Source organism: Elephas maximus, chromosome 4 (genome assembly GCF_024166365.1).
Source record: "Elephas maximus indicus isolate mEleMax1 chromosome 4, mEleMax1 primary haplotype, whole genome shotgun sequence".
Classification (NCBI taxonomy): Eukaryota; Metazoa; Chordata; class Mammalia; order Proboscidea; family Elephantidae; genus Elephas; species Elephas maximus.
The window spans coordinates 115333463-115349570 of NC_064822.1; the positions used below are offsets into that span (position 1 = coordinate 115333463).

At 38.6% G+C, this 16108-nt stretch overlaps 1 protein-coding gene and 1 pseudogene across 1 annotated transcript; one reads left to right on the forward strand and one right to left on the reverse strand.

Annotated features, from left to right (window-relative positions):
• Positions 1–11443: 11443 nt before the first annotated feature.
• On the reverse strand, positions 11444–12382 carry LOC126075581 (olfactory receptor 6C2-like; annotated as a pseudogene).
• A 1816-nt stretch (positions 12383–14198) lies between these two features.
• Positions 14199–15830, forward strand: LOC126076435 (copper transport protein ATOX1-like). The gene is made up of 2 exons (XM_049884952.1): positions 14199–14279; positions 15564–15830. Exons 1-2 carry the CDS (start codon positions 14199–14201, stop codon positions 15828–15830), a joined length of 348 nt encoding a protein of 115 aa, XP_049740909.1.
• The last annotated feature ends 278 nt before the right edge of the window (positions 15831–16108 follow it).

The following is a 16108-nucleotide window of genomic DNA, read 5'->3' on the forward strand; positions in this document are numbered from 1 at the left end:
TCTTCAGAGAGGGATTGGACTGGATAATGGGATAGAAAAAGATACTGGTGAAGAATGAGCTCCTTGGATCAAGTAGACGCTTGAGACTATGTTGGCATCTCCTATCTGGAGGGGAGATGAGAGAGCAGAGGGCTTTAGAAGCTGGCAGAATGGACATGAAAAGTGAGAGTGATGGGAAGGAGTGGGCTGTCTCGTTAGGGGAAGAGCAATTAGGAGTATATAGCAAGGTGTATATAAATTTTTGCATGAGAGACTGACTTGATTTGTAACTTTCACTTAAAGCACAATAAAAATTAAAAAAATATATGCACAGTAGAACAGACAACAATTCAGCACTTTCTATATGTACAATTCAGTGACATTGATTATATTGTTCAAGTTGACCAACCATTCTCACCCTGCTTTTCCAAATTGTTGCTCCCCGATTAATATAAACTCACTAACCCCTAAGCTTCCTATCTATCTTTTGAAGTTACTGTTGTCAATTCAATCCCATATACATTGTTCTTAAAAGAGCACAACTCTCAGGGCAGACATTCCTTACTAATTAAGCTAAACAATTGTTTGGTTTAAAGAAGACTTTGGGAGTGTCTGATGCTGGGTTCTAAAGAGGAGCAAAATCAGGGAAGTGTATATATAAATATTTATAGAGAAATTTATTTAAAGGAAATGGCTCATGCACTTGTGGAGGCTATCAAGTTCCAAATCCATGGGTCAGGCGTCAGGGTGCAAGCTTCTCCTGACTCATGTTGTTGCAGGGGCTGACAAACCCCAAACTGGCAAGTCAGGCAGAATGCTGCTGGCTCATGGGGTTGCAGAAGCTGGAAAATCCCAAAATCTATAAGTCAGGATGCAGGCTGCTGGTTCACGTCCCAGGAACCAAAAGAGCCAAAGGTCAAAGAATGATGAGTCAGATGCAGGATCAAGAGAAGGGGAGCTTTACCAGAACATCCATATATACTGAATGGAGGCCACACCCTCAAATAAACTCCCTTTTCAACTGATCGGCTGTTCACATAAGATCACAATATGGAGGATAATTACATAATATCTGCCAAACCATGGAGAACCATGGCCTAGCCAAGCTGACACACAACCTTAAACATCAGAGTCTACCCATTGTCAAATTGGCACCTATACATATCTCCTTAAATCATACACAATCTCTAAAAAGAAAATTATAGTCATTCTTGTGTCTAACATGACACAATTAACTTGTGTAAAATTGGAAACCCACTAGCCGTGTTTACATCTTACATATCTTATATTAAGTAATTGAATAAGGGTGGGAAGAAAACACAGATATTTTATATATACATAGATATATCCCCCATGTGTCTGTGAGTTTGTCGCACTGCGCGGGTAAGTGTTGCTGTGATGCTGGAAGCTGTGGCACTGGTATTCAAATACCAGCAGGGTCACCCATGGCAGACAGGTTTCAGGTGAGCTTCCAGACTTAGACAGACTAGGAAATAGGACCTAGCAGTCTACTGCTGAAAAGAATTAGCCAGTGAAAACCTTATGAATAGCTGCATAACATTGTCTGATATAGTGTCAGAAGATGAGCCCCTTAGGTTGGAAGTCACTCAAAAGATGACCGGGGAACAGCTGCCTCCTCAAAGTAGAGTTAACCTTAATGATGTGGATGGAGTCAAACTTTCAGGACCTTCATTTGCTGTTGTGGCAGAACTCAAAACGAGAGGAAACAGCTGCAAACATCCATTAATAATCAGAATGTGGAATGCACGAAGTATGAATCTAGGAAAATTGGAAGTTGTCAAAAATGCACTGGAATGCACCAACATTGATATCCTAGGCATTAGTGAACTGAAATGGACTGGTATTGGCCATTTTGAATCAGACAGTCATATGGTCTGCTATGCCAGCAATGACAACTTGAAGAGGAATGGTGGTGCATTCATTGTCAAAAAGAACATTTCAAGATGTATCCTGAAGTAGAACTCTGTCAAAGATAGGATAGTATTCATATGCCTACAAGAACAACCAGTTAATACGACTGTTATTCAAATTTACACACCAACAACTAAAGCCAAAGATGGAAAAACTGAAGAGTTTTACCAATTTCTGCAGTCTGAAATTGATCGAATGTGCAGTGAGGATGCATTGGTAATTACTGCTGATTACAGTGTGAAAGCTGGAAACAGAAGAAGGATCAACATTTGGCAAATACTACCTTGGTGACAGAAATGATGCTGGAAATCACATGATAGAATTTTGCAAGACCAATGACTTCTTCATGCAAATACCTTTTTTCACCAATGTAAATGGCAACTATACACATGGATTTTGCCAGACAGAAAACACAGGAATCAAATCAACTGCATCTGTGGAAAAAGATGATGGAAAAGCATGATATTATCAGTCAGAACAAGACCAGGGGCCAATTGCAGAACAGACCATCGATTGCTCAGATGGAAGTTCAGGTTGAAGCTGAAGAAAATTAGAACAAATCCCCAAGAGCCAAAGTATGACCTTGAGTGTATCCCGCCTGAATTTAGAGAGCATCTCAGGAACTGATTTGATGCATTGAACACTAATGACCGAAGACCAGACGAGCTGTGGAATAACATCAAGGACATCATACATGAGGAAAGCAAGAGGTCATTAAAAAGACAGGAAAGAAGGAAAAGATCAAAATGGATGTCAGAAGAGACACTGAAACTTGCTCTTGAACATCAAGTAGTTAAAGCAAAAGGAAGAAATGATAAATAAAAGAGCTGAAGAACAGAAAATTTCATAGTATGGCTCAAGAAGAAAAAGTAAAGTCTTATAATGACATGTGCAAAGACCTGGAGTTAGAAAACCAAAAGGGAAGAGCATGCTCGGCAATTCTCAAGCTGAAAGAACTGAAGAAAAAATTCTAGCCTTGAGCTGCAATTTTGAAGAATTCAATAGGGAAAATACGAGATGATGCAGGAAGTATCAAAAGAAGATGGAAGGAATACACAGAGTCACTATACCAAAAAGAATTGGTCGATGTTCAACCATTTGAGGTGGTAGTACCTGATCAGGAACTGATGGTCCTGAAGGAAGAGGTCCAAGGTGCACTGAAGGCATTGGTGAAAAACGTGGCTCTAGGAATTGACAGAATAGCATTTGAGATGTTTCAGCAAATGGATGGAGTGCTGGGAGTGTTCACTCGTCTATGCCAAGAAATTTGCAAGACAACTACTTGACCGAATGTGAAGAGATTCACATCTATGCCTATTCCAAAGAAAGGTGATCCAACTGAAAATGTAAATTATTAAACAATATCATTAAGATCATAAAAAAAATAATATCATAGACAAGTAAAATTTTGCTGAAGATCATCCAAAAGCAGCTGCAGCAGTACGTAGACAGGGAGCTGCCAGAAATTCAAGCCGGATTCAGAAGAGGATGTGGAACAAGGGACATCATTGATGATGTCAGATGGATCCTGGATGAAAGTAGAGAATACCAGAAAGACGTTTACTTCCCTTTTCTTGACTATGCAAAGCCATTCGACTGTGTGGATCATAAGAAATTGGGGATAACATTGAGAAAAATGGGAATTCCAGAACACTTAATTGTGCTCATGAGGAACCTGTATATAGATCAAGAGGAAGCCATTTGAACAGAACAAGGGGATACTGTGTGGTTTAAAGTAAGAAAGGTGTGCATTAAGATTGTATCCCTTCACCGTACCTATTCAATTTGCATGCTGAGCAAATAATCTGAGAAGCTGGACTATATGAAGAAAAATGGGCCATCAGGTTTGCCAAAAGATTCATTAGCAACCTGCGTTATATAGATGACACAACCTTGCTTGCTGAAAGTGAAGAATACTTGAAGCACTTATTGTTGAAGATCAAAGACCAGAACCTTCAGTATGGATTACACCTCAACATATGGAAACAAAAATCCTCACAACTGGGCCAATAAGGAACATCATGAAAAACTGAGGAATGATTGAAGTTGTCAAGGATTTCATTTTACTTAGCACCACAATCAACACCCATGGAAGCAGCAGTCAAGAAATCAAACGACGCATTGCACTGGGCAAATGTGCTGCAAAAGACCTCTTTAAAGTGTTAAAAAGCAAAGATATCACCTTGACGACTAAGGTGCACCTGACCCAAGCCATGGTGTTTCCTATCACCTCATATGCCTGTGAACTTTGGACAATGAATAAGGAAGTCTAAAGAAGAATTGACACCTTTGAGCCATGGTGTTGTTGAAAAATAATATTGTATATACCACGGACTGCCAGAACGAATCTGTCTTGGACGAAGTACAGCCAGAATGCTCCTTAGAAGCAAGGATGGTGAGACTATGTCTCACATACTTTGTACATGTTATCATGAGGGATCGGTCCCTGGAGAAGGACATCATGCTTGGTAAAGTAGGGTGTCTGTGAAAAAGGGGACTCCCCTCACGGAGATGGATTGACACAGTGCCTACAACAATGGGCTCAAGCATAACAATGATTGTGAGGATGGTGCGGTGCCAGGCAGTGGTTCATTCTGTTGTACATAGAGTCTCTATGAGTCGGAAATGACTGGACAACACATAACAACAACTATACATGTATACATTTATATATATATATATATATACTCACACATACACACACATATGCACACGTACACTTAAAACAACTGGTTACACGGTCATTGCTGGTATTCAGAACTACCTTCTTCCAAAACCCATTCCGTATACCCTTTGCCCTCAGCAAGCACCTCAGCTGGTTGTGCTTCTTTGCCTGATTGGGTGGCCCAAACCTCCATTCCTGAAGGATATGGGTCATTAGTAGTCATGTTGGAATTAGTTTGCTGTAGTTTTCCATTGACTTTAATCCCAGGGCATTGTACTACTAAGAAATACCTTAAGGGATCTCCTGTATTCCACACATCCTCTTCTTCACCTCCATTGTGTAATACCAATCTGATTTCCCCTGAATGTTAGTACCAATCACACCAGCCAATACAGTAACTCCCTTATTTGTCTGTGGATCCAGAGGCATGAGGAGCCCAAAGTGGCCAGGTGTCATCCTTAACCTCCAGTTCAATGCAGTCAGTGTTGTATTTCCTGGTGGGAGCATTCCTCCCTTTGGAACTAAGACTTCTAGACCCACAGAGCATAGGGTCTCAAGGACAAGAGGCAAAAACTATGTGAGTGGGTCACTAGGGGTAATAGTGATAAATTACATTAATCAATTACATTCATTGCTGTGCGACCGTCACCCTGAATGAATAAGAATTTTTCAAAACCACAAGCGGAAACTCTGGGCTCCATAAGTAATGAGCCCTTTTCCCCTTCAGTCCTGCCCCCCTATACATTTGCTTGATTTTATGTAAACGAGGTCATACAATATTTGTCCTTTTTTGATTGACTTATTTCCCTCAGCATAATGTCTTCAAGCTCCTTCCCTGCTATAGCATATATATATAAATATATATATATATACATATATATATATATATATATATACCACATTTTGTCCATATATTGGTTGTTTCCACCTTTTGACTCTTGTGGAAATTGCTCTAATGATCACTGGTGTACATATATCTGTTCCTGTCACTGCTTTAAAGTCCCATGGGTATATTCCTAACAGTGGAATTGCTGCGTCGCATTTTTTATAGTAGTTCTACTTTTAGTTTTTTGAAGAACAGTTTCTGAAAACGCCTTTTACTACAGGTTTCCTGGCCACACATATACTCTGCTTTATTTTTGTTTATTTATTTCTTTAGGCCTGAAAAAGTCTGGACCTTACTTTTATATTTTTAAAGATATTTTTCTGGGCTACAAAATTCTACATGAACAAATCCAGCATTTAAAAATGTTATTCTATTCCGATTTTCATAGTTTTAGTCAAGGAATGTAGACAACTGTTTATGGAAATATTGCTGACAAAGTCCACAGATAAATGTGATAGTAGATGAAGTGGTTGATGGGGATAAAAGAGGGAGTTTCAGAATGGAATATATTATATGCATGTTTGTAAAGGAATGGGAACAACCCATTAGAGAGGTAAGGAAAGATGGGGAGGATTACAGGAACATTGTCTTTGTGACCTGTTGTGGGGTATGTTACATGGTGGAGAGAAGGAATGGTCTTAGATCCCAAACCAAACTAAACCAGTTGCCATACAGTTGATAGGAGCATAGACAGTTCATCTAATATATCAAAGAACGACTTTGAACTGCTTAGTTATGTGCACAAAAATTTGACTGCCTGGAAGCTACTAAAGAGGCCAGCCTTGGCGGTTTGCCTAGAGCAGGTTGACTAGGTAGTAGGAAAAAACATCTTTTCAAATGGAAAATTAGTATGATAGTTTTGATCATTTCTCAAAATTGCACTCTCGGCCTCCATGTAGACTCATTTCTTAAAATCCACCATTCATATTCCTTGCTTCCTAGATCTGAGGCAGGTTGGCTCAGTTATCAGAGAAAATACTTTCAGTTGTTTTCTGCTTACCTGAAAAATACATGACAGGTCTTCTGTTGTATAATGCTTGTTATCTTCCTTTTGTTGGCACTTATATTTCAGTTTGAGCAAATTTATTCATCAGAATTCATCAGTAGTAAAAGACTGGAAAGTAGAGTACATGTGCACAAAAGCCATATGGATGGGTAGAGGTGATGGTGGGCATTTGTGGAAATTCTCTTTGATTGTTTGTATCTAGAAGGGTGAATGGTATATTTGATGGGTAAATAAAAGGAAGCAGGATCTTCCAGGCTGATGAGATCGCATTACAAACACCTAGTTTCATGTGGCAGAAAAGAAAGTATGGATAAGTATCATAAGAAGATGGTGGAATGTAAATTTTAGGCCAGATTACTAAAGCCCTGAAATGGTATGTTAAGGAACTTTGACTTTAATCTATCCTCACTAGACAGCCATTGAAGAGGTCTGGAAAGAAAAAAAAAAAAAAAATCCTCAGAGTCGTTTCTGGAGGATTATGCAAGGATTATGAATCATGGATTTAAGAAATAAAAGCCTGTAGGGAGGCAGAGAGACCAATTTGAAGAAATGATCAAAAAGTAAATACTAATTTCCATTCGAAGAGCTGTTTTTCCATATAACCCAGTCAACTTGCTTTAGGCAAACTGCGGACACTTGTGTTTTTCATATCTTCTAGGCAATCAGCTTCCTCAGAATAAAGACACAGTTATCTGTTTCTGCCACGAGTGGTATATTCCTAGTCATCTACACTCAAACTCTGTGAGTCATTTAGACTCTGTTTTTTCTTATTAATCTGCTATTATGTGTAATTAACAATTTCTAATTTTTATATGTATGATGAACATTTTGATTTGAAGTAAGGATTTATGTGTTTGCTTGATCCATTTCTTTCTCAAGAATGTCTATGCTTGCTTTTTCGCATTCATAAAACTTTTCCAGGTGTAACTGAAATTCTGTCTCCTCAAAGAACCTGTCAGATTATGAAGCAGTATGACATTCTGGTTATAGGAATGGATTCTGGATCCAGATTGCCTGGGTTCAAATATTAGCCTTCCCAATTATCGGCTGCATGACCTTGATAATGTGCCTCAGTTCCCTTATTTGTAACACGGGAGTGATAATCATAGCATATCATTATAACTATTAATAATAGTATATAGGTGAAGATAATGATAGTATTATTTAATTAATAAGATTTTAATTGATTCTGTTATTATCCTGGTTGTTACTTAGCATAGTGCCTTGCACCAAATAAATAATATAAGTGCTATAATTGTTTCTCTTGACCTCAGGGATCTCTCTTCTATATTGAAAGCACTCATGAACTGTGCCCCATGTTGGGCACTTTAATATGTTGCCTTGCAAAATTTCTTGTATTGTTAACTTTTCATGGTGTGCGTCTTATATATTAAATTGTTGTCCTGGGGCAGATTTACTTCTTTGCATTTTCCATACTACCTAGCAAAATACCAGACATACTTGCCATAGAAATTTATAAAATTATACACAAAACATAATTTGAATGTCGGAGAATTTCTAGGGTTCTTTCTATCTCTGGGAAAATGATGCTGATGACTCAGCTAGCCATACATTATCTTTTGTGCAGGTTTTTAATTATCCAGAGGAACAAAGATTATGTCTCTTTTCAGAGCAGCAGTTTTGGGATCAATTGTGCTGACAAACAATGCATTCCCTGGGGGTCCTGATTCTGGAGAGATTAATATTGCCTTTGTTGACACCTTTTAAGAACAAAAGTTAAATAGATGTCTGAAAATCAGTCCCAGAAGACTGCTAAAGTGGCAATGTGAGCATCAAACACAGGTCATCAGCAGGCTAAGGAGAAGAGCAGAAGAAATGGAACAACAGGGATGAATGGCATCATTGTATTGAATGTACTACAAAAGTGATCTCCAAGCTTTCTTTCAAATCCATCACTCAAATATCCATGTATTTAATCAGCATGATAAAATCATTGTCATTTAATTTGAGGTTGCCATCTCTTTTGATTTGCCAAAGAAGGCCATAATTGAAGAAGCATTCTAATGCCTGAGGGAAGGAGTGAACTTGAGAGCTCCTGCTCGCATTCTCAACATCCTCTTTTCTCTTCTGAGAGGGAAATATAAGTTCTGCAAGATCCGAAATCTTGTCCCATCTGTTTAGTGTTATATTCAGGTGCTAAAACTAAACTCTGGCACGTTGCAATCACTCAGTAAATATTTCTTGAATAAATAATGATGACAAGTCTTGAATGGAAGCAAGGGAAATACGTTAATGATGTCTTTTACCTTCTCACTTCCTCTTTCACCTTGTACCTGAGGGCTCTTCATGCCCCCTCTTATTTCCTTAATCATTCAGATAGCAATCCCAGGTGTGCTGTGAGTTCTGTGACACCAAACTGGATTATATCTAATTAAAAGGGAGAAGGCGTTTTCATAAGAATTTCTGCAGAAAATGTTATGGAGTACAATGAGGAAATGACTTATAAATATTAAAAGCATACAAAATCTTATATTATTGACCTTTCTGAGACCTCTTATAAAAGGAATGCAGGTCATGCAATGAAATCTGATTGTACAATGACAACTAGTGTAGAGATGATGAATAGGCATCTCTTCTTCAAGCAGGAATTCCATAATATTTTCTACATCTAAGGTATTTCCCCTCGTTGAGAAATTTCCCCAACCTACACATACCATTAAGTGACATAAAGTTCTTAGTCTTTTTTTGATCAGCCTGGGCAAAGCCGTGATCAATTTCAGTACTACTTGAGGTAATTTTTAGGAATCACATTTGTACCCGAGAGTGACCTCAGTTATTTTATGTGCTTCTTCCAACTCCAGTCTGAGGCTTCAAAACATACCACAATGCCGTCCTCTTATGTTCCCTCTTAGAGAGGAGAATGGATGAAGGAGAGAGAGCTCTCCAGAAAAGAAGCTCGATGTTTATCTTTCATGAATCTAGTGCATTTTAAAATATTGGTTCTATCTAACTGTAATAAGGTCCAGCCAGGTAAGAGGAGATGGCTAATCTCTTTTTGAATCTCAAAAATGTACTTAACTTTGCCCATCATCATCCAAAGCTTTTACAAACTGGACACAACCAGCTATTTTGAGGAAGGAGATTTATGGATATAGACTCTGCTTGCTAATGAGTTACGACTCAGGCAAATTGATCAACCCAATTACTAATACATGCATATTATAGATGCATGCTCAATTAATTACCAAAAAAGAAATTAGCCATTTAGTGGAATTTTGTTGGCTTTTAAATGGTATTAAATGAGAAAAAGAGGAAGGCTTTGGATAATACATCTCTTTTTTTTCCAGAAGTGTTTTGAAATGTTCAGAACATATGCACATTCTATGGACATGACTTCATATGAATATTTGGAAGCGTTATGAAGCTATAAAGTATATCTGAGAAACTAGATGATATTCATAAAATGTAAGAACATTTGTATATGAATGGCAAAGTATAAATGTATATTTTCACCCAGATACAACTTGGATAAATGCTTTCATCATCTTATAGAAAGAATGAACAGCTTCTAGGTCCAAGTTGGAAACCCTGGTGGTGTAGTGGTTAAGTGCTACAGCTGGTAACCAAACAGTTGGCAGTTCATATCCACCAAGTACTCCTTGGAAACTCTATGGGGCAGTTCTACTCTGTCCTATAGGGTTGCTTTGAGTCAGAATCGACTCGATGGCACTGGGTTAGGTTTTTTGTGGTTTGGTTAGGTCCAAGTTAATCTTAATTACTGTCCTCCCATACATTTTCTCTCCCCCAACTGTAGGTCCATTCAATTTTTTCACACTATGCTTGGATTTGATCTCTAGAAGTCAGCTTATGCTAACCAACCGAATGCCCATCAAATGCCCAAATTATTAATTATAGCTTTTTTTTTCTAACCTTCTCAATTCTTAATATTTTAATTTGTTACATGTAATTTTTTTACTGAGATAGTGGATGCCTGGACAGTTGCAGATATCACTCAACTGAAGGCTAATTATCTTGCCCCTAAATTCAAGGCTTGTTCTCCTTGAATCAAGCCGTTAACACTATGAATGTCAATGTCAGTGAAAGACATCCAGCACTTGAAAGTCTGGCTGTTTTTCTTCTCTACTTATATCACATGTCAGGATGAACTCTTTGTTGTTAGTTACCACTTAGTAGATTCTGTTCATGGTGATCCCACGTATTCAGAGTAGAACTACTCTATAGGGTTTTCAAGGCTGTTACCTTTTGGAACCAGATATCCAGGTTTGTATTCTGAGGTGCCCTTGGGTGAGTTCAAACCACCAACCTTGCAGCTAATAGTTTAATACTTAACTGTTTGCACCATTCAGGGGTTCCACAAGATAAACTAAACCCAAATAATGTCCCAAAAGTGAGTAAGTTAATTTAAAAGAAAGAAGAATCTATCTCCATTGTCTTTGTGATTTTCCCATTAAGCCTTTTTACTTAATCCTAAAAATGAACTAGGAAATAATGCAGGAATATCCTGAAACTTTTACATTGAAAAGGAGAGCTCTGGAGTGCCCAATTTTGTTTCATACCATGGTTTAAGCTGCAGTAAAGAATTTCCAGTTACTCTTAAAAAACTGGAGCCTGAACATTGAATATTCCCAACAAGTGAGAAATGTTCTCTGGCCTTTTAGAATCCACGTCATGAGTACTTCATATGGCCAGAAGCAGATTTTATTAAATTGCATTTCCTTTTTATATCACTGAGAATTTTCAGAATCCAGCCTGAGATAAATGCATTAATTGATAAATGCATAAATTTATTATTCTTAATAAAGTAAGATTAAAAGAAGGTAAACTAAATAGCTTGATTTTTTTCTTTTTTCTGATCGTAATAGAAAAATATTTGAGGGGAAAGTCTAGCTTGATGACTGTACAGAATAGGAAGAAACAATGTGTGTGGTAATGTCATGAAAGATGATTATGGGTTATTCAGATTTAAGCTCGGCCACAAAGCATTAATCGTCTCTTACTTCTTTGTGAGAAATGCAATTTTTTTAACAGTGTCTTTGAAGGCTTCTTTGACTTGTTTGTTTCAAAGTGTATAAATGAATGGGTTAAGCAAAGGGGCAACGGAAGTGGCTAGCATTGACACCATCTTATTAAGGGCCACTCCTTCCTTTGCTGAAGGCTTGATGTAGATGAAGATGCAGCTGCCATAGGTCATGGAAACCACAATCATGTGAGAAGAACACGTAGAAAAGGCCTTTTTTCTTTGTTGGGCAGAAGGGAATTTTAGAATGGTCTTGACAATGTATGTGTATGAAAGAACCACACCAATTAGGGTAATAATTAGTGTTACCACGGCAAAACCCAAGGCATTTTTTTCTATAAGCGTTGTGTCTGAGCAGGATATCTGTAAAACAGGATACGTATCACAGCCAAAACTATCAATGAGATTTGAGTCACAGAATTCCAGCTGGAGACCCATACTAAAAGGTAGGAGGATGATCAACAGGCCAGCAAACCAGGAGCAGAGAACAAGGGTAGTGCAGACCTTACTGTTCATGATGGTTGCGTAATGCAGGGGCTTACAGATGGCCACATAGCGATCAAAGGACATGGCAGCAAGGAGAAAAAATTCGGTGGCTCCAAAGAGGACAACAAAAAACATCTGTGTGGCACAAGCATTGTAGGTAATCGTTTTGTCTCCAGTTGTCAGGGTGTACAGAAATCTGGGCACACAGACAGTGGTGAATGACACTTCCAAGAAAGAGAAATTTTGGAGGAAAAAATACATGGGAGTCTTAAGGTGAGAATCTTAAAGTGTGAGGGTGATAATTGTCAGGTTCCCAGTTACACTCAAAATGTAGGTGAGAAATAAAAATATCAAAAGCAGAATCTGTAGAATTGGGTCATCTGTCAACCCCAGCAGGATGAATGCTGTTATGACTGTACGATTTCTCATCACTACCTGTGTCAGGTCAAGAGAGATTGGCTCTGAAGAGAGAAGGGCTGTAAGAAGGAAGCTAGCGTGGAACCTGAATGAAAGATGTAAGCAGTGTTATTGTAGTGCATTTTACATTTGGATAATGGAAGTTTACTGGAAATATTTAAATATGAATCTTAGGTTTATAATTCCCTGATTAGAAACACTCTTTATAAAGCTGGCAACTAAAACAAAAAACAAGTCACTCATCATGTACCTTGTTTCATACACTATTTCTCAATATTATTGCCTTGTGGCACAGCTATTAAAACAAACAAACAACAACAACAACAAAAAGACACAACTCATAGCACAGCTATTAGCACCCCCTATTTTACAGATTATTATATTTTTTTAAATGTTTTTGTTTTGTTTTGTTTCCAGTCACCTTTTTCTTTGCTTTTCCCATCTTACTGAACTGCTCACTTTTCATAACAGGGTAGGATTTGTCCAGTAGTATTTTATGCTGGTCTCTGATTATATTTAACATAAGCAAAATATCTTCAAAGGGTTAGATCATGTCTTTGTACTTTAAATTATCTCAGATTAGGAAGAAAAATGTTTAAAATACAAGGTTATATCTTTGTTTTGTCTTTCCTGTATTTAATCAAACGAAAGCATTTCTAACCCAGTAAAGTGGTTGCTTGTTGTGGCTGTTGTTAGGTGCCATTGAGTTGGTTCCAATTCATAGCGACCCTACGTCAACAGGATGAAACACTGCTCCGTCCTCACAATCTGGTCCTGTGCTATCCTCAGAATCGTTGTTTTGCTTGAGCCCATTTTTGCAGCCACTGTGTCAACCCATCTAATTGAGAGTCTTCTTCTTTTTTGCTGACCCTGTACTTTACCAAACACGTTGTCCTTCTCCAGGGATTGGTCCCTCCTGATAACATGGTTGCATAGGCGGAGGGTTTCCCAAAGAGATGTGAGGAGCCTTTTTGCTGGAATATGCCTGGTTTGTGCTGTCCTGGTGCTTTGAGCCATGGCCACAACCCAGAAGGAATGGTCTTTGGTACTTGCTTTTTCTGCCAGCCTGATCATCTTGGGTGTTCTCCTCAGCAGTACCCAGATCTTCAGAATCTGTCTCAGACACATTTCAGCGACCCTTCCTTTTGACAATTTTTTCTGCCCGCCTCCTCAAATCACCTTTTCCTATTAATATACCTGCCAACTCACTAACTCTACAGTTCTTTGAATTCTTAATACATGCAATCTTTCTAAACAATACCCATGAACAAACTGATCCATATGATCCAAGTTTTATACACAAATTTTAATAAACCCAGTTTTTCCTTGACATTTGCCACTGTCGGGACCTCCTACCAGTTTTCCGCCTCCTTGGATTCTAATATTTACGTTTTCCCAGTTATTATTCCATTTGCTGGGGGCTCAGGAAGATCTCCTAGCCTTCTTGTCAAAACTTTTTTTCAGTTTGATTCACATTGTGAGGAGCCATTCTCAAACATCTGTCCTGTAAAAGAAGATCTGGTAAATACATTCTCACTGGGGGTGCCATTAATGAAAAATAATATATTGACTCATAATATGTCTTCGTGTTTTATTAGTGGGAATTGATTTTGAAATGAGCAATTTTAGGTGTAACTCAGGGGTTTTCAGGGAAACCCCATCTACCCAATTCTTCCCAATGTGTGTGAGAATCAAAAATACATTAGATCTCCTTACTTCTCTTCTCTACTATTGCTCAAGTAAATAATCAACATTCATTCATTCAGATAAATATTTAATGATCACCTATTATTTACAGAGCATAACATCAAAGACTGGAGATCTAACCATGAACAAGTCTCTCTCCAAAGGAGACTTAATTCTTCCGATGGGAAATAATATTTCATTTCAGTGTATGATCAGAGACATAGTAAGATAACAATGAAAATGAAATTTTGTGTTTGGGGTGATAGCTAGCCCATTGTTGTCAAGTTGATTCTGACTCATAGTGACCATTCAGGACAGAGTAGAACTGTCCCATAGGGTTTCCAAGGCTGTAAATCTTTACAGAAGTGGGCTGCTGCATCTTTCTCCCATGGAGTAGTTGGTGGGTTGGAATCAATGATTTTTTGATTAGCAGTAGAGTACTTAACCACTGTACCACCAGGACTCCTCTGGGATGAAAACTATTATTATTATTATTATTATTATTATTATTATTATTCCTTGACAATCACTCTTCATTATACTGGTGTCACTATGAGTCGGAGTCGACTCGACGGCAGTGGGTTATTCCTATTTTACTGTCTTCACTCAGTTCCTCTAGGCTTTTTTTCTATTAAAGTTGGCAGTGTCAGTTGTCACCTTAACCTGAGTTAGCAAGATGCGTTGCTCAGCGTTCACATACATTTTATGGAATCAGGAAACCTAACTCACCTCATGGGAGAAATGGTTCACTGGAGAGATGGTATCTTGTGAAGTACTCTGAAGCCACACAGAGAAGATTTTGATAGGCCTACTGAGTGATGGAAACCCTGGTGGCTTAGTGGTTAAGAGCTATGGTTGCTAACCCAAAGGTCAGCAGTTTGAATCCATCAGGAGCTCCCTAGAAACCGTATGGGGGACTTCTACTCCGTCCTATAGGGCTGCTATAAGTCGGAATCAACTGGACTTCAACAGGTGCTAAATGATGGGTCAAGCTGATTTCTACATTTCTAATTCTTGTTTCCTTTCAGCCGTCTGTCTTTCCTTTCTTTCTTCCTACCATGTTACCATTCCAATTGCTGTCGAGCCAGTTCTGACTCATGGTCATCTCATGTGTGTCATAGTAGAACGGTTTTCCATAGTGTTTTGAACGACATGTTTTAAGAAAGTAAATCACCAGTCCTTCCCTCTGAGGTGCCTCTGGGTGGACCAAACTACCAATCTTGGACCAAACTATCAATCTTTCAGTTGGCATCCAAGTGTGTTAACCTTTTATCTTTGTACCGGTCATTGACATTATTTCTCTATTCTTCCTTTTCCTACAAATTTCCTAGGCTCTGAAATTATTGTCTGTTTCCACTTTTGAAAATTCTTAATCTCCAATTTTGATAGGAATGACTTGAGAAAAAAAATCACTTTAGAATTTTAATGCGCGTTAGTTTAATGTGTTAGATAAATAATATAATCTTGTTTTAATACATGAAACTTGTTAAATCAAAATTAGTTCTAGCGGCCGGAGCTAGCCCTCGGAGCCGAAGAGGCGCTGCCGCGGCTGTCACCATCCGTCCTGCCGAAGCACGAGTTCTCCGTGGACATGACCTGTGAGGGCTGCTCTAATGCGGTCAGTCGGGTCCTCAGCAAGCTGGAAGGAGTTCAGTTTGACGTTGACCTGCCCAACAAGAAGGTTTGCATCAACTCCTCTGAGCACAGTGTGGACACTCTGCTGGAGACCTTGAAGAAAACAGGAAAAGCCGTTTCCTACCTCATCCCCAAGTAGCAGGGTCCTGGCCCCTGGCCCGGAGGATGGACCAAATTGGGCAGACAGACCTGGGACCTGGCAGTCCTGCTCAGTGATGGGAGTTCCTGCAGAGACCCTCACTCACCCTGCTTGCTCCTCACTAGCTTCCCTGCAATAAAAACAAGCTGCTTTGTTGAAGATGTCAAAAAAAAAAAAAATTAGTTCTAGCAATGAAGCTAATCTTGTGGTGAGAGACCGTTTGAATATAAGGCTGCTTGTTTTGCTTTTTGTCCACCTGAAGCCACATCACATTCTCA

Excerpts from the sequence above, each read along its gene's own strand:
- LOC126076435 (XM_049884952.1), top strand. The coding sequence starts at position 14,199 with ATGAACAAGTCTCTCTCCAAAGGAGACTTAATTCTTCCGATGGGAAAT. Across the intron at positions 14,280-15,563 it reads AGTGTATGATCAGAGACATA|CGGCCGGAGCTAGCCCTCGG; the intron begins GTAAGATAACAA and ends AATTAGTTCTAG.